Genomic DNA, 25891 nt, shown 5'->3' on the forward strand with positions numbered 1-25891 from the left:
TGCCTGAAACAAGCCGTTTTAGATAACTTCTCTCCATATACAGTATAAAAGATGGACATTACTCATTTGGTCGTGATGTCCCAAGCTAAGCCTGCCTATGACTAGCTATTTAGCTCCTCCTTTCTGACTCATATATCCATTAAAATTTATAAAATGGACCTAATCTTCTATTCAATACGACCTAAAAATTAGTTACTAAGCAAATAGCAATGGGTCGAGTGACTGAGCAAAGTGTTTGGCGAGGTTATAACTGCTGGTTGTTGTCTGATGAAGTTCTATAAGACCAGAAGTGTTCATGCAAACACAGGGGTCAAGGATTGTACGTGCATTATTTATACTGTCTTCTCTTTCCCTTTAAGCTGACTATCTCCTGATTGGCTGCCCCTCTTGAACAGGTGGGTTGAGTTTCTGTGACCATAGTCGTGTAGCTGAGATAACACCACGTATATCAACTCTCAAAGAAAAGAGCAGAAAGAAAACATCTAAAAAGTGGCTGTTTATCTGAAGCCTGAACTTTTGGAACTTTGCACATTTTCTAACCACTTTGGTAATGTTTAATATGAGCATCCAGGACTGTAACTGGGGATACACCAGTCTAACTTTTTCCACTTCTAATACCACACTGATACCTTGGCCTCAGGTATCTGCTGCTACCAGGTCCAGTGTTAAATCAATAATGTGTATTTCTCACTCTGAGGAGTGAGACAGAAGATTATCGACCTATTCATTAGAAAAGTATTAAAAGACAAATGTATTTATGCTTTAAAAAAACATTTATTTGCATTAGCGTTATTTCAACCTTGTGTAGGATTAATTACAGCACAGTGCTGTAATTTATAGTCACAGTTTCTCCTTTAATTTCCTTTAAGTTACCATGAGTGACGCAAAAGCTTCCAAACAAGTGTTAAACCAAACATAATGACAGAGAAAGAGAAACAGACCGAACTGCTGTCGCTGAAGCTCTTCAGTCGTGCCAACTCACTTGTACGCATATTAAGACAAACTGGTGTTGCTGTAGCGAAACACTTTGAACTACTGTTGCTTTGCTGTTAGCTGACTGCTGGAAGTTAGCAGATTGCTGCCGATGCGTGGGGTAGTAAACACAAAACATGATAGACCTGAAGAGCATAGCTAAGCCCTGTCACGGATGTCTGATCTAGCTTTTGGTGTCAGGCTATCTGATCCAAGTATTGGATCGCTCTATCCCTAACTGACAATAAGTGAAAGCGTAACAGGTCCCAGCTAATTGTTTTCTTTCCGAACGAAGAACCTGCTGATGTCTGACGAAACCTTGGAAGCTGCAGCACTCTTCCTGCTCTGGCTTCGTTCTTTGGCTTGCTGAGCTGTTCTCTGTGGAGAAAAATGGAACATGATGTAAGAGGTTCCATCTGCAGTCAGCACAGAAAAATCAGATCGATATATCGAGCATCTCTAGATTAAAGTGTCTGAGAGGGGGCATAAACAGTGCGAGGATCCCCTTATCAGTCGCAGTGCTTTGCTTCAGTTTACATACGTCAACATGTGAAGCGTTTCCTTCCAAGCTGACAGAAAAAAGCATTCTGGTGTGAAAGCAAAGCACATTTCAGCTCACGGTGAAAGCTGTGTCTTATTTTGAAAAGTTTCTTCTCAAATCAGATCTGCTTTTAAGAAGTGGCTGACTGAAAATATGAAATATTGAAGGAGTGCAAGCATTTTCCAACGCATGCTATACATCAAAATGTCACACAGCCACATCATGTGATGTTATTATAGGCAGTATATAGCTTTGTGAGGGATAATATGACTTTTGATCAATGTGTTTGACCATGTATCACATTACTGCCAGCACATGTGATCCTCAACATGAGTGATGGCGCTTTCTCTTTATACAGGGATAAAGGAGAGCTCCATCTGCTGTGCACCTTAAAATGTTAGACAAATTGCTTTTGCCCCCTAAGCCCTTTGGCTTTAAAAGCTGGTGCTGCGGTTGTTATGGGTGCTGTGATGCGGAGTGTGCACATACGGCTTTGTGGCAGACAGTGCAGAGTGTCTGCAGGTTGTCCAGAGAGCACTGGCCTCCTCCGCTGTAGACCGGACGGATGTGGTCAACCTGCCAGAAATCCCCTTCAACAGGAGCTCGGATCATCTCGTTCAGCTGGAAGCACACCGGAATACAACAGTGAGCGTCTCAGTACACCGGCTACCCTCGGATGTTCCCTCACACTGCTCTAAATTGCCTAAAACAACGTTTGATAGCGCTCCCCTCCCAAACCATCCATCTATGCTAAAGTTAATTCTTTGCACTGATGTGATGTCTTTAGTAAAGCTCAGCCTTTCGCTGGGTACTACAGTGACCTAAATTGTTACTTTACAGCACACACAGGCACAGACAAATCATTCATATTAAACAAATCTCTGCACTGCGGGGACATTTCTGCAATGCGCCTCACAATAAAAGAAGATAAAAAACAGTCTCAAGCCAAAAAAACGCATCCCAGCAGAGAACATAACTGGCAAAATCCAGGAAATAATGAAGGCAAACTGCAGGAAAGGGCCTCTGATGGAAGTTTATTATGCTGAGATTAATGTAAGCCTGTGTGATTGTGAGGATAAGACCAGCTGATGAAAACATCATTTGTGCCGAATTGATGACAGCAAACTTTGACCTCATGCTATCCATCACCGTTTGCTGCCTCAGGTACAGCTGTATAAATCACCAAAATGTTTGTGGCCTACATTACGGGCAGCTGGAGGGAAACTTAATCAGGGAGAGCTCGCAAGCCTGCCTGACAGAAATTAGGTTAAAAATACCGCTGGGAATATCGTGCTACAGTTAAGGTGCACACTCCTAAATGCCTCAACTTTTTGTGACTTTTAAAAAAAAATTCTGCTAATTACATTTTAAAGCACATTTTTCACTAGATTTAGAGGAGGAGAGTTTTCCTCATACAAGGAAAACTTACATAATGAGTAAGTTTGTAAGTAAGATTAAAAAAAATGCATTTGCAATATCCTGAGTAGTATTTCAGGTGAGCTTCTGTTTTAATTGCTCTTTTTTTTTTTTATATGTTTAACTTGTTAAGGTGATAGTCGACACAGTCACAGTTTTATCAGTTAAACTGATGTCTTTGGAGGCAAAGGAGAAGGAGTAGAAACACAGACACAATATAAATACACAGTTCAATTCCTTTGACTACTACAGAAAATACAGCAAGACACCAGTGTTTTGCTAATAAGGGAATACTGTTTCCATGAAAGGGTGTACATGATCTGCAACAATGCTTAGGTAGGCGGTACATGTAAAAGCGATCCACATGGATGCAGGACCCAAGGTTTCCCAGCAGAACATTGCCCAAAGGACCACACTGCCTCCACTGGCTTAGCTTCTTAGCTCCCAGGCAAGTAACGTACGTTCACCTGACCATCCACGTGATGTAAAAGATTATTCTTTTTTAAAATAATCTATACCAGTCAACAGTAGCAGAAGTTGTTGTTGAACGTCTGAGATGTAACAGAAATAAGTCAAAGCTAATGAGTAACTAGCTGAACCATTTGAAGACCTGTAGTGCTTCTTTGTAAAAATGTACTGAGGCCCACTGGACACAGTGTGGATTCACTAGCAGATAATACTGTTGTGAATCTGAAATTTATTTTATGAAGAAAATATAAAAAGGAAAAAAAAGTGGAGAAAACAGAAAGCAAGAATGGGAAGATGACAGAGAATAGAGACAAAAAGAAAAAAGAGAGCAAGCAAGTGGAGGAGCTTAAGACAATAGAGAGAGAGAATCCTGGTGGGAAGAGTTCAGGGCCAGAAATCTATTTTCCTACTTTGAGAACTACTCTGCCAACATTAAGGCAGGGAGCTGGAATTGATCCCAACAGATTTAAAGAACAGGCCTGCTCACAGGGCCAGAGTTCAGATCTCTCTCTTACACACTCTCACACAAGCTCTCACACATTCGAGTCAATTGAGCCTGCTTTTGTGCCAAAAGCATGCACTTTGGTGCACCTTACCTCACTACTGCACACTTACACACATACTGAAGCTCCTCTCACAAGCACCTAAAGGCTTTAACACATCCTGAAAATCCACACGCGCATCAAAATACCATTACAGCCACACCTGTTACACACATGCACGCCAAAAAGAGAGCCCAAGCTACAAACATAGACACATATAACCATTCTCACTCTCTCACTCTCACTCACACACACACACACACACACACACACACACACACACACACACACACACACACACACACACACACACACGTGTACCAAACCCCCCCAGTATGAACCAAAGAGTGAGCCTATAATCTCAAGGCTTCTCCACCACTGGTGTCTTATCATGTGGCTGAGTTTGTTTCCTCTAAAGCTCGGTGCATCGATCGGCGCTGATGCTTCTGCCGGCGGCACTGGAAAGAGGGGAGGAGGAGTGAGTGTGTGTTTGTGTGTGTGTGTGTGGGGGGGGGGGGGTGGCTTTGCAGGATAACAGCCAACCAAATCAAATAGGCTTACTGGTCGAGGCCTGGCACTGGGAAAAAAAAAAATCAATGGGCCCAGCAATCCATTTACTGGGAGCTGGCCCCTTGGAGTGCAGATCAACCTGCGTGTGTGTGTGTGAGTAGATGCATATGTGCGTAGGTGGGTGGGATGGGGAGTACAGGGTGCTTTTATTTTTGCACTTACATAAACACACAAAGAACTTCTTTGTCAGTTCTTTGGCTCACATAGAGAGACTGATGTCAGTTAATGTGTGCATTTTGATGACTGTTATCTAACAAAGTTGGTACAAATTTTCAATATTGAGGAGAAAACATCCTTATATGAAAAAAAATCTTAACACCTGAAACATCCAACCACATCAAAATAAAATTCCCTCAGGTAATGTGGGTGCTAATCACCAAATGTTAGCATGCTATCATACAACTTTAAAACAACAAGCAAAACCTGTATGTATAAATGTTTTTTTAGTTCACCCACGCATTGCTTCCTGTTTAAAGGGAAAAACAGATAATTTTCAGACACTCAGTCTGTTTTTTTAATAATGAGAAGTATAATGAGATTCCATGTAGTTTTAGTTTGTATTAAATATTTGCATGTATAAAAATGATCATGATCATCATGATGTAAAATCTAAAAACATCAATTAAAACATAGCAGAATCAATCCCATTCTGCTTTCCTCTCAGATAAAAGTAAGGCTTTCTTGCCATTTTCGCACTTCCTGTATATTACTGGCTTTTATTGGTCTCATTTGGCTATTGTCTCTGGAAGCAGGATTAACTCTGCTTGACTCAGAGACATCTTTATGGGATAAGCATTTTGAAGGCACGTCTGCGCTCAAGCTCAACTTTTTGTCCTGTTAACAATAACTTGAGCATGTCAAGCTGAGAAACCAGCAGCATTAACCCGTAACTCTGACAGGAAACTGATGGCAGAGACTGTGTTAGACAATCTGCCGCTGGGTCAGCTTTCACTGCTCTGAGATCCCTTACTGTCTATGCTTTGTGGAAATGGAGCTAGCATTTGCAAGAAAACCATCAATCTGCGAATTACTGTTGTAGCAAATAAGTTTTATTGTGCAGTGTTTTTAATAAAGGTTTTTAATAATTGCTTTACCACATTAGCAAAGAAAGCCTTAAGGAAGAGGAGTGCCAGCTGCGACCATATCCGGTTTAATAAAACAGGCAAGTTTGCTTATTAAGTTTACATACTAAGTTTAACCAGCTGTTTTGCTAATATATCACCTTCCTGTTCATACACATATTTAAACGACTTTTTAAAATCAAGCTGTAGGGCTGTGTTTCTGAACTCTAATAGCTTTTCATTTAGAGACATATCGTCCTCACAGAACAGCCACAGTAAACTTTAATATTTTATGTTCAATTTACAAGTAACACTGTTTCATGTAAAGTAATATTTAGAAGACATATACAGACTATGACCCCGATTCTGAAAATGTTGGAACACTGTATAAAACACAAATTAAAAAACAGAATGCAATGATATGCAAATCTCATAAACCCATATTTTATTCAGAAAAGAACACACCAAACTATGTGTAAACTGAGAAAATGTACCCTATAAAAAAGTCATTTCCAAGTCCACAGGAACAGAATGGTTAAAAAAAGTTGGCTATGCCTACCACTGTGTAGCATCACTTTATTTAGACAAAAGCCTGCACATATCTGGCAACTGAGGAGACCAGATGCTGGACTTCTGGGAGAAGATTGTTGTCCCATTATTGTCGGATATTGGATTCTGGCTCCTCAGTATTCTTGAGCCTTCTTTTCTGTATTTTTCATTTTATTATACACCAAATGTTTCCGTTAGTGAAAAGTTTGAACTGCAGGCAGGCAAATCGGTTTACCATGCTGTTGTAATAGCATGCAGCTTAACATTGTCTAGCTAAAATACACAAGACCTTCCCTGGAAAAGACGTAGTCTGGGTGGGAGTATAGTTTGTTGTCTACAAACTGTATATATGTTTAAGCATCAGTGTGTCTTTCCATATGTGGAAGATGCCAATTCCATAGGCACTAATGTACCCCATACCATCAGAGATGCAGGCTTTTGATATGAGCCCTTATAACAAGCTCGATTGGTCTCTCTCCTGTTCAATCCTGGCGATGTGGTGCCATGTTTCTCATGTTTTTCCCAGTTTTCAAATTTTATTCCATTTTAAATAAGAGAAGACAGCACCATTTCTGCATCATGTTAACATTTAGCTTCTTCTTTGCACGATAGTATTTTAACTGGCACGAGGAACTGTATCCACAGAGAATGAATTCTTGAAGTGGTCTTGCAGTGATTTCCATACCTGTTTGTAATGCAGCCTCCTGAGTGCGCGGAAATCCCGGACATCCAATGCTGATTTTTGATCTAGTTTCTTGCATACAGAGATTTCTCCAAACTTATTCTTATTCTGGTAAACTGGTATTCAAAGTCTTTGCAAATTTACATTGAGGATTCTTAATCTGAAATTGTTCCACAATCTGCAAACAGTTTGCAGAGCTCTACCTCTCCTACATGCTCCTTTTAGTACCCTTTCGTCTTACTGACCTGTTGCTCATCAACCTAATTAGTTGACATCAAATTAAACACAGCCAATATTTTTGGAAGATTAAATTGTCAAACTTGAAACATTTGGTATAATTTCTATATTCTAGTGTGAATAAAATCTGGGTTTTTGAGATTTGCAAATCATTGCATTCTGTTTGTATTTACATTTTCTATAGCATCCAAACTTTTTTTGGAATTGGGATTGAGACAGCTTTTCAGTCAGGAAGAAGTGCAGAAAGGTGAAGCCACCCAGGAAAAGTAAATCAAGCTGCAGCGGGCTGTCAGCTTGTGTAAACGAATAAAACACAATCGCCTTTCTGTAAAAGTTGCTGTGCGCCACTGTGGCCACTCCTTTGGTTGTATAAAGGTCTACAGGAAAGAAATATGACATAAAAAAGACAGAAACAGTGGTGTGGAGTTGAATTTCACATTGACACAACTTGCCTCGTTGCACTGACTGACCACCATAGTTAATGGCTGTTTGGCACTTGAAAAAAAAAGTTTCTTCAGCTCATTGGTGGAGTTTTCCTGAAACATGGATGAGAGACAAATACGAAACAGTGCCTCCTCTGCTCTATGTCCCACCTGTTTGAGTGGCAGCTGGGTGAGCCAAGTGTTCTCCAGGATCTCCTTTCGCTGGGAGGGTGGAGCATCACGAACCTTAATGAACAGGTCATGGGCGTGGAGGCCGCAGTGCTGACAGATGCCGCGCTCTGCCTCCAACACCTGAGACCGCATGTAAGTCTGGCTGGAGCGCAACTGGAACTCCTCCTGACACCTGTGGGTCAAAGCACATAGAAACATCTGCACTACAGAAAGAAACTTGTGATTAAATTCTTTCTATTTTAAAAATCATTCACATAGAAAGTTTTTCTCATGTTGGTTAAAAAACAGAAGCTGGCTTTTGAAAACCATTTAATCGAATTAAGACTGCCAGGAAAAGGTGCAGCATCTCCAGAAAAACTAAACCGAAATAGGTTTGCTTTAGATTTTCCATAAAAAACTTTTATTTTACATTGGTAATGGTATCAAGTTTGGTAAAGACCAAATTTGACTGATTCCCCCCCAAAAAATTTACAGGAAAAGATTTGGAAAAAGACCATTATAGATGCAAGAGTTGAAGTCTAATCTATTTTAGTCTTGAGCAAACAGTATTCTTTCTACAAAGAAAGTAAACAACAGGGTGAAGTCAACATTGTACTGCTGTGTTTCTGAGTTTGTTTTGCACACAAACTCTTAAAGCTCTGAATATAATTGAATTTTTTGGTGCCAGATGGGTGGGCTTCTGCGCAGAGGACAATGAGTACAGGGAAGTTTGGGGGGAAAAAACCTCTCAAACTGTGTGAAAGTTGATTTAATATGTTTTTGTTTGGCTGACATCTAATCAAAGACACTGCTGTTGCAGTAGACCTCGCACATCAGGTGCACTGAGATCTATATTATCTACAAATCTGCTCCAGAACTTTTTGAGCAATTCTCAAGTTATTACAAGTTGGAAATGTCCAGTTTAGCCCGTAGCTTTTCCTCTAACTGTATGTAGTTAGTGTTGCAATACCTGTGGCTGCAGAATCGAGTGTCCCACGCTCCACCTGTGGTAGAGCAGGGCTGCTGGCAGGAGAGACACAGAGGGACACCCTGACTGTCCACAGCCTGCAGGTAGCTGGACTCTGTTGATGACTGTGCATCTGATGTCCTACAGGACTGATTGTCCTGCCTGCTGTGAGAGAGACAGAGAAAGGGGAAACATAGTCGGGAGTGAAGAAGTGGTAGATGGTAACTTCAGACCAAAAAGACATCATTCTCAAATTCTCAACAGACGGTTGTATGTTTGTAAGTCAGATGTGGTACTGAAGGACTTCAATGTCCAAACACCAGATTTGCTAACATGTTGCTCCAGCACAAACTGAGCTTTGGTGTAAAAGGAGTGCAATGACACGACTGTGAGTAAAAAGTGAGAACTCAAAGGTTTATGTGACTGTTGCATATGAACGTCACGGAGTTCTTTTTTCAAAGCGCAAACTATAGGGAGAATAATATTTAAATCATGTGCACAAACTGATTTGCAACTTGCACTTTGCTGATAATTGAGCTAATATTTAACGCAGATAAAAAGCATGTCTCAATTTCTGAACTTGATATGGCTGCAGAGGATACGTAGACGTAAAGACGTAAAACCGTATAGATGACCCAGCCAGCTGAATTCTAAATTTGCTCAGTGAACTCAAAGATGACCTGGATCCTCCAACCTAAGGGAGTCACGCAATACCAGCAGCAACAAAACTTCTTACACTCATTTACATTAATGAACTGAAAAACTTCCCTTAATAAAGGAAAAAAAAACTTTCTTTAATGCAGTTTTATTACACTAGAATTTCAGGACCATGGACAGCGCACGAGGTTTTCGCCTGATCTCGTGAGATCTAACACATGACTGTTTTTAGCTGCACATACTTTGACTCTCCATGAGTTACATATCGCAGATATGTTATCTATATGGAAGTTGTCTTAATACAAGAACGCTACAGAACACAAGGCTAAAATACTGCTGTGCAGTTTACAGTCCTAGATCAGAGCCTGTCTGAATGACTCGAGCCTGTTTCCATTCAAACGACTGTCTGCCAGATTATCACCATAGGCCTACATTTAACATACACGCGTATCCCCTGTATTTATATGGTTTTCTGATTTGTTGTGTGCCTGTCCTGTTAGTAAATTACCTGCAGCTGGATATCATCTCTTAGTTTGCGAGTTTGCAAAACTAACCACACCTACCAGCACTATGCCCTGTATTTTTAAAGAGCGGAGCATTTTATCTATATCACAACAGTCATCTCAAGGAGCTTTATATTTCATGGTGAGCTCAGCAGAGAGAGAGCCCCTATGATTTCAAACGATGATGATGATGAGAAAGCACTTGGCGACAGCGGGGAAGACGAGTTTTCATCTTAATTTTTCAGGTGACCTCAGGCGAAAGTAGAAAACACGGCGAAGAGGAGCACAATAAAACGTCAAAGTCAAACAGGTAAGTTGAGGCCAGGCATCCCAAATCTCAACAAAAACAATACAAATGAATTTGTTATAAAAATAGTTCCCATTGATGAAGGTTTTATTCTTTTCAACAACGACGTTAAAAAGATTCACAACAGCTTCTTTCATTAAACACCGTGTTTAATGTGTAGCCACTGACCTTGAATCTGAACATGCAGTAGTGTGCAAAAGTCTTAAGACACCTCCTCTCACTTGTTTATAGTTTGCGTCATATTTTAAAGCGCCCTTGAGCAATAGTTCCCCACATTTGTTTCTTTGGATGCTTCATCACTGATTATCGGTCCTTGTGCGTGAACATTTTCACAGGAATACTTTTTTGCCCACTTTTTGTAAGTATAAAAAAAACACCTAATGGCATGAACCACTGCTAACTTAGCAAAGAAGCGATTTTAAATTGTAGCTTTAGGCACTTTTTCACTAGCAGCCTGTCACAAAAACACATCATTTGTTCTCATTTCTTTAGATGATTCTACTAAAAATACTAAAGATAACACAGTCTGACGTGCATAAAATTGTATTTTTTGCACCACCAAGCAGACTCCCAAAGAGCTATTAGCTGAAAACTTGGCATATCTCGGCTTGGTGTGTCCTTAAAAAAATATGGATCCAAGACAAGGAGGGGACATGAGAAGAAATGTCACACCTTTCTCTAGTAGGCAAGCAGTATCGAAAAGCCATTTGTGTGTAAAAAACAGAAAAAAATCTAACTAATCGACTAAGACCTGAGAGATGCATGTGGCCCTTCAGTTCTACTGCTCACTGAAGCCTTATCAGAAGTGATTTCAGTGGTACAGTGGCTGTCAAGAAGACATTATTAACGAAGGGAAACAGGGAGAAAAATCTGTAGCAACAAGTCTGATGTTGTGATTAATCCAAATTTGAATTTTTTGGTTTACCTGCTCTCCAAAAAAGACTTCAGGAATGTCCTTCAAGAAGCCAAGAGAACTATTCCTGATGGCTAATTAAAGAAATGACAAGAAAGCTGCCAATGACAGTTCAGGCTGTGTTGAAGCATAAAGGTGGTCATACCATGTATTCACTTTCAAGCTCATTAGAACTGTACAAACTCTGTTTTTGCCTTATATTCAGGATTTTCGTGTATTTTTGCACATTTTTATAACTCGCTGCACCCATGTATAAAGAAATGAGGGATCAGTCAAGACATTACCCTGTAAACCTGATCTAAATTAAACAAAGCTCACTTTCTTCTACAAACTGCAAATACATTTCAGTGTAAATATCCATGCAACAGAAATAAATCAGTTTTTTTCCTGTATATTTAGTATATTACAATGCTCTATCTGCAAAACATTTCTAGTATGTGTATCTGCGTGCATGTCCGTCTGGCAGAAGACAGCAAATCTGGGCATTTGCCATGTAGTCCCAGCAGGGTGCTAGAGCCACGTTGGAGGGGACAGATGGACTAAATTCTCTTTCCCCATGGTTTACAATTCAGAGAGACAGCAAGACGAACAAAGAGCCAGAGTGACAGAGCACTACAGAAGGAAATTTAATCATTGAAATAGAGAAGAGAACCTTCTAAAAAGGGAACCTTGCTGTTTCAAAGTTGAGAATATACCAAAAACTGGAAGTATCATGGGACAAATGGTGTGCCAGCAAAGTCTAGTCGATGAAAGAGAGACACAAATAGACTTTTTACTTGTGTGTCCAAACTGAGAATAGTGAAAACATCCAGAAAAGCCAGAAATATGTCTTTTAGAAACTGTAAAACATCAATGCATTTGCCAAAAAATGCATGTGAATCAAAAATGTAGGTTTATAGATGTAGAATGTTTACCACCTTGGCTCATCTCTGGTGCTCTATACCGAAAGAAACCAAAGGCACCAACGAGATCTGACACTGGTACGTCCAGCTGTTAATCGAGATTCTTATTTTCCACATTTTAGCATGTTGCTTTCATGTGGATAGCAATATAAAGACTGTTTCCCTTCAAAATGGACACTAGTGACGTATGCTGCATGGCAGGATTTCCTTTTTAGCCCACGCCCAGGCATAGGTGGCACACTTTAAGATTAACTGATACCTTCAATACCAGACATGCGCTTGTTTTAAACGGATGTATGTTATCAGAAATGTCTGTTTCTTTAGTTCACAGTCAGTTGTGCTTATCAGAGCAGAGTGCCATTGTATCTGTGTTTATAAACTGGACAACATTTACTTGGAAAACATTGCCAATATTTTAGAGAATGATTGCAGTCAGTCAGAGTCAGACTGCTACTGTTTGGAGACAGGTTGCCTCCCATCAGATGACTTGTGCAGATGCCTTACAATCTAAGAGCTTGCTGTCCTTTTTTTTACTCTAGTATAACTTATAGCCACAGTTCAAATGTCAAGTGATATCAGCCAGCAGGAAGTATTAGCAGGAACTGAACTGAATTTGTTGTTTTGAAGGAGCAGTTCAATATTATGTACAAGTTTTACTTGAATGCTTAAATAGATAACAGTGATGGATGTCAATCTTCCTACTTTATGAAAACATGGATTCTCCTCATCCCTCCAACCACACGCCACAGTTAGTTGGACGGATGGATGCCATTTCTATTCTAGCTACTAGCATATTAGCACATTTTTTAAGTCAGCTTTTATAAATGGCCATTTAATGTTGTTACCATGCTGCCTTTTACCGTGTTTATTCACACAGCAGTGCTTGCTTCTGTCAGACACTTTATACTTCCAGACACTGCTGTATACCTCATGCAGTAAAACGCTATCTATTGTCTAAAAGCACATATCCTGAACAGAGCCTTTAAGGCACTTTATAGATTATCACAGACATTTTGTATGTAACACCAGTAACTGTGTATATGTGTGAGAGCTCGTCTGTGTGTTTGCTGCAGGTTTCCATAGAGATATTGCCTCCTGGGGTGAGCTGGCCGATGCATCTCACCCAGTAGATCGTATTATGGTCTATATTTACTGTACTAACACACTCAGTGGGCCTTTGTGTCTCTCCCACAAGGCACATACAGATCTCCATGGAGACAGCTGAGGGAAAGAAAATGAAAATACTCTGAATCCTGAAGAGGAAACCATGTGGTGAGACAAACCACCTTCATGTGCAGACCTTGAAGTTTCATCTTTAAATACTACAGACAAGAACGGATCTATGAATGATCAAAATACCGTTTGTGTAGTAGACAGGAGAAACACAGTGATCAGCTAGAAATACATTTGAATTTTAGTTTCATATATTAGCAGCAAACTACTTACAGACCTGAGGACAACTTGACCTTTATGTGCGCGTTTTTTCCCTTAACAAACCTCTGTGTAGCAGGTGGTGTTAGCGAAGAGGCAGACCTCCTCTTTGTGAAGAAGTTCTCCTTTGTGACCAGTCGGACGCTGCCTCCCTCCTCCTGGGCTTTGCTCAGAGACGCCTCGGCCACGTCGTCACGACCGAGGTACCTGTGAAACGGGATAAAATGTTGCTGTGAGGTAATGGTGAATTTGTGGATGTTACATAACCAAAGCACCGGGGAGCAGTTGCAAGCAGATGAATTCATAAACTCTCTCTGGACAGCAATACAAGCAGGTATGATAGGACGCTTGAGGTTGCTCAAGCACACAAGTAATCTTAGTCATCTTTTTTTGGACTGCGGTAATCCTGAGACTCTACCACATCAATGTAACACACACATCACACCCACATAACTAGCAAAATTCTACAAATGGCCTCAGTGCAGAGCCAGATGCACTTTGATTTTTGTTCTTCTTTCTTGGCACCAAACTGTGCTTAAATGCTCAGATCCTTCCTTCCTTCCACTGCTGATTTCCTATTCTGAATGTGTGCTTATATTCTGTTTGTCTTCTTCTCCTGCTGAATCCTATTACTATTGCAGCAGCAGCAGCAATCTAATTTCCCCACAGGAATCGTCAATCATCTAATCTAATCCATCTGCCCCGCTACTGCTTTTTATGGCCGTTGTAATACAGATGCTATGTGTGCAAGTTGAAAATTGCACTAAACTCTACATTCCAATCTATGCAGGATTAAAATGACCCTGGGATGTCAGAGTTGACACAAATACATGTGGAGAGTTGGGGAAAGAAAATCAGTGATATGTTCCTCTTGGTAGGAAAAGATTCCAGAGGCCTTGAGAGAAAAGTGACCAATCGGCAAATGCCGACTGGTCACTTTTCAGGTTTTAACAGAGGGATGGTACAACGCTGTAATGGTCTCCGCAGAGAGCAATTACCCTACCTTTTTACTCCAAGGGGAAGTCAGAGGTCAGCCTTAGCCAATAAGCAGATCGCAGCCATGCTGCTGTCAGTACTTGATGGAACTAGTACTTTACTTTACCAACCATCCACACACACAAGGAACAAACTGCTATTTTGCTTTACCAATAACATCCTGTACATACCGGGTAAATGCCTCTAGTGCCCACTCAAATACAGTCAACGTCCAACTAGAAATATTAAGCATATACATTTTTAGAATGAGTTAATTTGGTCTCATTTGCTAAACTCTGTGTAGTTGTGGCTATTTTGGAAATTATCCATCATGTAATATGTGTTGGAGACCCATGGAAGAATTTAATGTCATCAGTGTTGCAGGTGATTGGCAGTAAGCTCCTACGTCGTTCATCCACCCTCTTCTTTTTATCTAAAGTCAGGCAGGATAAGATAAACAGAGTATTCCAAGTGTTCCTAGTCTTATTTTACGTTTCTTATAGGGAATACTGAGGCACTGGGTTTGCCCCACAGTTCGTCGTGCTGTGAAAACCTTCAAAGGGAGGTATCTTGAAGGCATTTTAATCAGACGCCCAAACCACCTTAGCCGACTACTTTGAACATAGAGGAGCAACGGCTCTGAGCTCCTCACCCTGTACCTACAGCTGAGATCAGCCACCCTACAGAGGAAGCTCATTTTGCCTGTTTGTATACATGATCGTGTTCTTTTCGCCACTACCCAGAGCTCATGACTATAAGTCAGGGTTAGCTTCAGCATTGTGACTCAACTGTTTGGTTTTTGTTGATTTGGTGATTCCTATTTGCACATCTTCTCACCAGCAGTTATCCCTCTGCTTTTTTCTTCTCTTACCAGATAACCAACAAAGAGCTTGAACTTTATAGACTCTGCAGAAAGGATAAAGTGCAGGCTGTGCTTTCAACTATTTTGTAAAAGTCAATGAAGACAGCCCTTTAAGAAAATACAGTAGTTAAGTTAAAAAAAACAAGTCCAAAGCATCCTTTACCCCTAACACAGAAAAGCTTTCTGCTATATCAAGCAGAGAAAATAGGTTAGACTTAGTAAATGGCTCCAAGTACAGATAATGAGCTCGAGGGTTCAAAGAAGTGCGCAGAGCAAGAATTCACGTTTTTTTTAAAAAAGGGGAAAAAAGAGATGAGGTTTCAAAAAAACAGACAGAAAGACAGCAGGCAGCTAATGGATGGTGTAGCCATTTCACAGACAATCAACTCGAGTGATGAAGCTGTTTCACTAATCGTCGAGCAGATCAATAATTAATGTTTCATCTTCAAGCGTTTGTTCTGACAGTTGTGTCAATTGTTGAACTCAGTTTGATGTAACTTCACTGCTGGCATAAGAAGTAGCCTTGTACACCGATGAAACACAATCAATAACTGGAACGTCTCCTGGAACTATAAGATATGGAAAAAATACATTTATCACTGTTTAACTAATAACAAAACATTTACTACAAGGTAAAAACAACAACAACAACAACAAAAATGGGTAAAACACACGTCTCAACTTCTTGAATTGTTAAAAACTTCTGCCGATGCCTGTTTTCATCCAATATATTTGGATATATTTAGCTCTGTGTAGGACTTATTCTAGTTCTTTCATAAGAAAAAAAATCATTTGAATTGGTTATTGAATTCTACTTGATGGATTTCTATCCTGATTGCACGTTTTTTTCTGATTACTAATGAGACACCAGCCTCCCAGAAACACCGTGCCGGGAGGTGTTGCCACTGTTAAATTCAACTTTTAGTGTCTCTACTCGGCCCTGCAGGCTATGAAACGACATTTTTATGCAATTCCACCACCTCCATATGGACAGAATACTTTCTTAGGGAGGGAGATGGAAAGAAGGCAGAAGGGGGGAAAAAATATAAAGGAAAGATGGATGACAGGAGGCAGAAAGTGGAGGAGGGAGAGACATCAAAGAGGAGAAGTTTCTCTGGAAGCTGAGAGGAGATGAGGAAGAAGGTAAGTCTCCATCAAACACAAGAGCTTCCTTTGCTTCAAACAGTCCCAGCACAGAGGCTGGATGAAACGAGATACCTTACACTAAACTGGAGTCCAACTGCGCTTCTGGGAGAGAGTGGAGGTGTGTGTGTGTGTGTGTGTGTGTGTGTGTGTGTGTGTGTGTGTGTGTGTGTGTGTGTGTGTGTGTGTGTGTGTGTGTGTGTGTGTGTGTTTGCATGTTTTTATGCAGTTAGGTGCCTGGAGAGTAATTCTGTACACTAAGGTGACTGCTGCTACTTGCTGAATGAATCACATTTTCTGTTATGATCCAAACCTCTTCTACCAGTATCAGGGGGCAGCTGGGTTCACTGATGTTGTTTTCAAAATGTTTGTCAGACTGGCTCACATCTGTGAAAACCTAGGATGATTTGGACTGAATGTTCAATGGGGTCTATTAAAAAGTAGTTTAGTCGGCGTATTACTAAATATGTTTAAAGGTGCCGTGCGGAGGTTTTGGTTTGTAGCGGCAGTAATAAATGTGAGTCCCCCTCGCTCTTTATATTGTGCGTAAACAACTGACAGCAGTACAAATCGGTTTATGCAAAGCAATGTGCCTGCAAAGGTTAGCAAACATGGATGGAAATCATCTAAAAAATAAAATGTAAAAAATATGTCTTTGCTAATGTTTTATGAGAACATAAATACACTCGACACATTTAGAAATTCAACAATTTGTATGAATTTCCAGAGGGTGCCGGGCATGATGAACATAAACATGAATGCATTGGTTTTTAGACTTCTGGTTGTATGGAAAGGTTTAAGGACCCTCAGCTCATTTGCTCTGCGACCTCTGTAAACACTTTCCTGATTACTTCACAGTTTTAATTGCTAGCTTTGGGACGTATTTAAATATTTATTTTGTAAATTACAGTCCTTACTAAAAGTCATAAAGGATGATAAACTAAGAACCACCAACCAGCGCTGCCGCTCACTCGTCATATCCAGTCTTAAACATCAGTTTGATAACAAATGAAATACTCAGCTTTATGTTTATCAATGGGACGTCACTACCCAACGTGTGGCAGCACAGTGGCATTATTCATCTTTTATACATAGTCCTATAACTGTGAATAAACTCCATTATCCCCATGTATATTTTACTGCTTACCTGGAGGATCTAAAACTTTCCCTACACTACAACACTTTTAACCAGGCATGAACATCTGCATGTGGCTAATCAGCTTAGCAAACATAAACACATAATAGCACGTAAGTGCAAACATATACACTCAGGCTGATTCTCAACTCACCTCTTATTTTTATAGCAACAAAAAACTGTTCAATGTCAGTTAACCTGCACATTTTACTGCAAAAATTGGCTTACATACCTGTAGCTAGCAGCTTATAGTAATAAGGAGATTTTTCTGTTTCTCTGCCATTGTTGTTACATAATCTTCCTCCTGTGTTTGTTGTTATTTTTGTACTGCACATTTGGTGTCAGGTGGTGGTGTTTTGTGGACTTGGAGAAGGCATTCTCCCTCAAAGTCCCTCAAAGTGTTCTCTGGGTGGTGCTTCGGGAGTGTGGGGTGTCTGGCCAGTTGCTTCGAGCCATTCAATCAGGCCATAGCTGGCAATAAGACGGAATTGTTCCCAGTGGGTGTTGGACCAGTGCTGCCCTTTGTCACCGATTCTCTTCATAATTTCTATGGTCTGAATTTCTAGGTGTAGCCATGAAGTCTTCTACCTGGGCAGGCTCAGAATTACATCTCTGCTTTTTGCAGATGATCTGGCCTCTCACTTAGAGATAGGTGAGGAGTTCTGCCATTCGGGAGGGGCTCAGGGTAGAGATGCTGCTCCTCCACATCAAAAGGAGCCAGCTGAGGTAGTTTGGGCATCTGACGGTGTTCCGGGCATGTCCCACAGGGAGGAGGCCCTGATTGGGAGACCCAGGATAATATTATAGAGATTATATCTGGCCTGGGAATGCCTTGGTGTTCCCCCAAACAAGCCAGAGGAGGTGGCAGGGGGGAGAGAGGTCTGGGCTTCGCTGTTTAGGCTGTTGCCCCTGTGACTTGGCCCCAGATAAGTGAAAGAAAATTGATGGATGGACATTTGTGTCAGTTTCAGGATAGTTAGATCATCAGCTATGTAGCCTTTATCCTTTCTTGCCGCATACCACATGATGATAGCACATGCTTCTACAACCATAAAGCTAAAGGAAATGAATGGAAACTCATACTTTGCTCAAATCACATCTTTCTATACTAGACTCACTATGTTGAGTACATACTGCTGTAGTTAGCATGACACACTGAAATACTGTACATGTCATTATTGGTAAATGACTCATTTTCAGAGAACCCTATCCTGTCAAAATGTATGTATTAGACAAGTGCTTGGTGTACACAGCGTACTAAAGAAAATAAAACAAGTGAGACTCACCGTTAGCTTAGATTAATAATGGGACTAGCCTGGCTCCGTCTAACAAAAAGATGACAACCAGCAGCTCTAACACCCATTAATCACAGTACTTTATCTTGTTTATTCAGTCTGTGCAAAAATCAACTATATAAACAACAACTCAAAGGGATTTTCTTTGTAGCCAGGACTAGTAACTTCCTATCTAACTGCTCAGCAGCTGGTGGCTCATAATAATAACATCATCCAACTTTCAGGAGGCAAGCAAATCAGTGAATTTCCCCAGACTATTCCTTTAATATTGCAGGTACAGGCAGTTAGAAAGCTACAGTAAATTTAAACGTGCAGCACATATTTGGTGGAGGTTGCATCAGGAATGACAAAACGCAGCGTGATTTGAACTTGATTATCTGGACACGGTTTTCTGCCGGTAGACATTTGATGCGCAGCTGCAGGGGCGCTGTTACAGTCAGGGAGTCAGCGGGTAGCTGACAGCGGACACGCGGAGGTGCAGACAGCCGCCTGGCTCGGCACAGAGGACAGACCCTGCTCAGCTGTGTGAAATCAAACTAACGAGCTGCTGCACCGGTGTGGCCCAGCTGAAGCCGCTTTGATTGATTGCTGTTCTCTGCCGGCCTCGGTCAGACAGAGCTGACAGTAACGGCCTTTCGGTGAAGCCTTTTCGGCTTCACGTGTCTCTCAGAGACACGTGAAGCTGCTAATTCCCATGTCAAATGTGTGTTTGAACATGAACGTGACATCAAGTATGCCATCTTTAACTCAACAAAAAAATCAGTGTGTTGGACAACTCCAAATGTTCACTGCAAAGACGAGTACTGTCAAAACAATGCTGCAAAAGAATGCAAATCTGAAAAGTCTACTTGGTATAAGCAGCACCACTCAGCCTGTGAAAATGTCTTCTGTGGCTCTGGATGAGATTTGCCAAAATTGAGGAAATAGTCCTACCTTTACTGAGTTTCAGCTTGAGACTTTAAATTTAAAACAGCAAGTCTGTATTACATACTGGGGGAGTTTGAGTTTATCACGGAGGAAGATTCTCGAGGAAAGTGCATCATCCAGTGTTTGCGTCAAATCTTTTTAAAAAAGCACTTTTGCAGTGAGTCATTGTTGGGAAAAGAAAAAAGGAAGAAAACAAATCAAAAGTTCAAATTCTAACAAGTCCATCAACTATATGCAAATGCTGTACTGAATTTGCTCGAGTACAGCTTTAATGTACGCTGCCAAGACAACACAACAAAAGTACTTTCCACATCTTAGCCAAATACAAATGCACTGAGTTTCCATCTTAGATGCTGAACATGATTTCAGTGTTGTATATACTATTATAAATATAGCGTTTCATACTAACGCACGAGCAGTTTTACTTTTCAAGTCTTCATCGAGCGATCAAAGCGAAGGCTGGAAAAGCGATTTCTTCAATTTAGTAACAATTACGCACTTTTTGCAGCTAGTTTTGAGAGAAATTCTGGACGTTCTTCCCACAAAACGGTTTTAGTTCGTCAACATTTCCGGGACGTCTTGATTGAACAGTCCTCTTCAGGTCACGTCTGAGCATCTCATTTGAGTCAAGGTCAATATTTTCATTTGGCCGTTTGATAAAAATGAATTTTCTTATTTTGTTGTTGAGTTATTTAAGTGTGCTCTTTCATCACCAAATTTGTATTCTCGCTTCATGTCGTGCTGCCCTGACATTCGCCTGTAAATCGAATCCAATTTAAAAATTCATTTGTCCTCTCAGTGATTGTAAGGCGTCCTGTAGTGTTGTAGAACATCCAAGTGGTCTTGTGCAAATTTAAAATGTGCAGTTTTTAGTGATCAGTGGTTTCCTTTATGTTGTCCGAGCATTAAGACCCATCTGGATGAAGATTTATCAAGTTGTAGAGACGGAGCTTGATTCAGGATTGCATGTTGTAGCTACAGTCCTGGTTTTCTTCCTGTAGAGCAAGGGATGTCAAACTTCAGTCCTCGAGAGCTACTGTCCTGCAGCTTTTAGATGCATCCCTACTCCAACACAGCTGAATCAAATGCTTGGATTACCTTTTCAGCTTACCATCAAGTTTGGCAAAGGCCTGATAACAAGCCATTCATTTGATTCAGGTGTGTCAGAACAAGGATGCATCTAAAAGCTGCAGGTCAGCAGCTCTTATGGACTGGAGTTGGAGACCCCTGTTGTAGAGAGTTGGTACATTCAGGTTTTTCAACCTTCTTCTGAGCTCCAGCCAATCGGTCTCAGGAATCGCAGACAATGTCAGCAACCAGACTTTGCAAGTTTTTATTTAAAAAGCTGGGCACCTCTGCAGGTCCAATCTCATCTGGTTAACCGGAACACTGGACTCCAAGTAGCTCTTTTAGTCATTATCATAGAGCTCCACTTAGTTTTTCCAACGTTCACTGTGAGTGATTCTGTTAAACATCTTTCAAGTCCCACTGAAATACTCCTACGCTGTAATTTTGAACTACCAAGTCTTTTGTGTTGCGCTGCTCAGCGTTTGACTGGGAGCTTGTATATAATAATACATTTCAGATGACAAAAACTGGTCTGCACAACACCGAATAAAACATTTAACTTTAACAGCCTCTACATTTGATGCTGGCTTTAACAATTATGTGTTTGTATGCACACAAAAATGAAAAAATAACATTATTATTTCTCTGCATTAAAGTGGTAATTACAGGCACCAATCAACTTTTTTTATTTCCAACGTTTTGGTATTTTAACAATGAAACCTCCTCAGTGCGCATAACTGGATTAAAATCTCCTTAAATCTTCTAAAATTGCTGCAAATCACCATGAATGGTTTATAACAAAAGTATCCAGTGTTGGAAACCCAGGAAAAGTGTATTAAGTTTGAAGTAGTTGAAAACTGAGCGTCTCAGAGCAGGGAAGGTGAGCTGTGATCGCCCCGCTGAGCCATAGCTGGAGCTTGATTGGTTCTGATTAGTGAATAAATCAAACAGGTATCAAATCAAGCCGGGCCAATTGCCTCCTACTCACACCTTGATTAGGTTCATGCACCCAAACGCTTTCCCCAGTTGAGAAACACTCTCCCTCACTTACAAAACACACACACACACGTCTGCCCTGTAATTGGCAAACTGTCCCTGCCTTAGTCCACGCCAGCTGTAATTAGTGTGCCAGCAACAATGCTTGTTTGTCAAAAAACACACATGTACGCATACACAGAGCTCATCCCATTTTCTCTTATGTCTCAGCAGACACCCTTTGATACACCCCCGCACACACACACACACGGGCACGAAAACACACACAGACGCACACACGCATTATTCAGCCTTCCATGACGCCTGGGGCAGTTAGTATTTACAAATCCGCTTGTTTCTCTGTGAAATCTCTCACATTACTTCTTGGATTCTGTCATAATGTTGGGAACTACTAAATCTCACTATTTCCACCGATTCAAAGCAGCGTTACAGGATATCTTACTGACTGGATCATTGTGGGAGATGCATTTTTGCTTACAGTATACAGGTTTGCTGAACTGCTTATAGGGGAGGTGTGGCACAACCAATCATTAGTGCACACGTGCGGTTTATAGTGATGATTAGGAAGAATTCAAACCTGAAAACATCATTTAGGAGAAAAATGGGTCTTTGATGTCAAACAGTGGTGAAAAATGGCAAACTTCTTGTTTCCTGCTGGAAACTGCTGGCAGATGTAGCTAGTTTGCTAAATAAGCTGATATGTGAGAAGAAATTAATTAAATACAGCAATAAATGATCATAAGATCCATTTAGTTCATATTACAATCTGTATGTTTAATTCTACACTTAGGCTACGTTCACACTGCAGGCGAAAGCGCATCAAATCCGATTTTTTTGACCCTATGCGACCCATATCCGATCATGCTATGACAGTGTGAACGGCACAAATCCAATATTTTCAAATCCGATCTGGGTCACTTTCGTATGTGGTACTGAATGCGATACATATCCGATGTTTCAGAAAGCGACTGCTGTGTGAACGGTCAAGTCGCATTAAATCCGTCTTTTATGTCACTGCCACAAGACAGACGCCAATTATCAGCGCCGGAGAAGCGCTGGAGAAGACATCGCGAACGCTTCCTGACCATCCGGTGAAACAGCTGGGAAGACAACGTTGGAGAAACGTGAACATTTTATTTGTACTGTATAATCTGCAGATTCTGACAGAAATCGGCAACTATCCTTTGAAGCACCGCTCCTCTAAAACAGCAATAAGGATAATTATTAGGTTATCTACATTATTATGTAAATAACAAAATAACTTAAAGCAAAAATTGGGAAACGTGAAGTCCGAAGTCTTTATATTAAGGGCCATCAGTCAAACAATATTGTTTGCTCTGGGTCTAAACAGAGCGCGTTGACGTCTTCTTTTGCGCATGCGGGCCGCTTTGAGCGTTCACACTAGAGCGCGTTTGCTGTCGCATTTTATTTGTAGTGTGAACGAGCAGACAAAAAAATCGGATTTGATCAAAAAATCGGAATTGAGCATTAAGACCTGCAGTGTGAACGTAGCCTTAATCTGTTAATACAGGAAACCCATCCACATGTGGGAAAGCTTATTGCACAGAATGAGGATGGTAAGTGAAGACATGTTTGGCTAATGCATTAGCAAAATATTGATTCTAAATATTGTTTTTAGATGAAAGTTTTCACTAAATGTGGTACAAACTTGAAACGTTTAGGTAAAAGATGTATTCAGATAACTGGACCTTCATCATTAATGCGTGTGCATGGTCTACCGGAGGTCTGAATTTAGATATTGAATTGACCTTCCTGCAGTCCAGATCTTTCACTAGCTGAAAACATTTGACGATCCAGGACTGTAGAGCTGCTAGAACCATATATTAGATAAGAACGGGACAATTTTCCTCTCCCTAAACTCCAGCAGCTGTGCTCCTTAGGTCCAAGATATTATTACAGACTGCTATTCAAAGTAGTGGGGATGCTACACAGTAGTAAACATGACTCAAGACAACTTTTATAGAATGTGCTGTTGCCATCAAATTCAAAATGAGCTCATATTTCTCTTGAAATTGTACACCTTCTCACGTTAAATATTTAACATTTTCTGTTGTGAATAAAATTTGGGCTCATGGGATTTGCAAAGAATTGCATTTTGTTTTTACTTATAGAGCCTCCCCGTGTTTTTATAGAACTGTGTTTGCATCTTTTTGGAACGTAGCCTAAAACCACACAAATCATGACCCGCAGACTGTATATTAGAAAAAAAAAAAACACCTAAAAAACCCGATGTAGCCAACATGAAGCAGGACGTGATGACTGAGAAACTGAGGGACACTCTTTAGGCGAAGACTTCCAGCTTTATCTTCTGCTTTGCCTCAAAAAAGGAACATAATTTTAAAGAACACCTTGTAAAAACCCAAAACTAATGAGTGAGAGCATGCACTCACTAGGCAAATGTTTACTGACAGACTTGAATACAACAGTTTTTACAATCAGAGGAGTCACATCCTGTGGGCCACTAGAAATAATCTGGGTTTATCAGAATCAGAATCAGAATCAGAATACTTTATTGATCCCTGGGGGAAATTATTTTTTGTTACAGTGCTCCATTTTAAACCAAGGTATAAAGGTTTAAGGTATTTCCAAACTGGCTTCACAAACTACATCCATATAACATTAGCGGTTAAAGCAGAAAAACAAACTTGTTTTTTGGGCGGTTTGGAAAAGGTTAAAACTCAATACAAACCACTTAACGTTCATTTCAGTGACTGAAAATTCACTGATTAGAAGAGAGGTTTGGTGAAAGTCAAAGCACGTCTCCTTCAAGGAAAAAATCTGACCTCTTGGTGCTCGAGTGAGGGCGCTGGGCGGCGGACAGCTGCTGCAAGCCCAGGGTAGGGCTGTGGAAGAGAAGACCGCTGCGTCGAAGCAGTTTCTGCTTCATGGCTGGCAGGCCGCTCCACTCCATAACAAAGCTCAGCACCTGCGGGGCGACACGACACCTCACTTCATATTCAATTTCAAGCCGCAACTGCAGCCGCCGGAGTCTTCATTTTCAACACAAATTGATAGTTTGGACAGTGAAACCTCTTTAAAAGCAAAACATTTTTTTAGCTTTTCAATTTTGAAAATGCACTTCAGCCAAAAACAAACAATTCAAAGGAGACAGTTTTCCAGATAGCTGAACAAAACCCATTAAACCAAAAGAGGGCTGAATATTCTTCCAGCGAAGGCAGGATTCGAAGGAAATCTACCAACAATATAACAAATAGCTCACCAGACACCGAGCCTTAATGGACAATTTACCTACGTATATTACACTTGAAAGGGTTTTTTCCCCTGTCTTTGCTATGGATGATATTTACCGTCACAAAAAAGACTTGGGTCAAGATAAAAGTCTTTATATGTTATATGCAGACAGGTTTCAAGCTATCACAGCATGAAAGCTGTCTTTGTTGATCTTTGCGCAGGTATATTTTGAAGGAATTAGTACGTACTACTCATTAAATGTTTAATGTTAAATGAAAGTATTCAACAGAAACAAATGTTTGACGTCTGGATGTAAAGATGAACTCGTTAAAATAACGTTAATAAGTATATATTTTAAAATATTTATTATATAACATATGTACAACATGTATCATGACAGCTATCTATATATAATATATGTGATATTTATATAACACACTAATATCCCCCGTTCTCTGCGGCCTGCTGGAGCGGGGGGGCTAGGAGGAGGAGTTGGCCGTCCGACTGCGGTCTGGAGTGTGGGGCCTCCCTGCTGCTGCGGAGTCGGGGCGGTCTGCCTCTCCCCACCGCAGGGAAAAGGGTAACACCACCTGGGTCTGGGTGCAGTTCCCCCCTCCAGGGGCAAGGGTACCTAGACCTGTTTCGTAGAGTACGCTTGGGGAGTGTGATCGTGTGTACAGCGTCTCTTTATGTCTGTCTCCACGTTGGTTGAGTGTGGAGTAAGTGCATATGAGAGCATGAGGGTGGGAATGGATGTTTGTGTCTGTGTGTGCCTGTATTTCTGTGTCTATATGTCAGGTTGGGTGTCAGGCGCCACCTCTCTGGGGACATCTCAGGCCCTCCAAGGTTTGGAGGCCTATCTCCCCCTACCACCACTTCCCCTGCCAGTGGCGGACTCCCTCAGACATCGGTGCGTTGGTGGTTCTTTGTGTCCGGGGGTGGGCGTCCAGGTACACACCGGCTCAC

The 25891-nt window shown here is 40.8% G+C and overlaps 1 protein-coding gene across 5 annotated transcripts in view; it reads right to left on the bottom strand.

Moving 5' to 3' along the window:
* Positions 1–765: 765 nt before the first annotated feature.
* zranb3 (zinc finger, RAN-binding domain containing 3) overlaps positions 766–25891 on the bottom strand; it is a 127989-nt gene continuing 102863 nt past the window's right edge. For 4 of the 5 annotated variants that reach the window (XM_080878117.1, XM_080878118.1, XM_080878116.1 and 1 more), the window contains exons 17-22: positions 24517–24659; positions 13378–13518; positions 8602–8763; positions 7632–7824; positions 2003–2134; positions 766–1350 (exon numbers count right to left, since the gene is read on the bottom strand). In XM_080878117.1, the coding sequence (XP_080734243.1) occupies positions 1243–1350; positions 2003–2134; positions 7632–7824; positions 8602–8763; positions 13378–13518; positions 24517–24659 (879 nt within the window). In that variant the 3' untranslated portion in view covers positions 766–1242. The remainder of the gene's footprint in view (positions 1351–2002; positions 2135–7631; positions 7825–8601; positions 8764–13377; positions 13519–24516; positions 24660–25891) is intronic. The other variant, XM_080878120.1, reaches the window with a different exon arrangement.

The sequence above is a fragment of the Rhamphochromis sp. 'chilingali' genome, assembly GCF_963969265.1.
Source record: "Rhamphochromis sp. 'chilingali' genome assembly, chromosome: 3".
NCBI lineage: Eukaryota > Metazoa > Chordata > Actinopteri > Cichliformes > Cichlidae > Rhamphochromis > Rhamphochromis sp. 'chilingali'.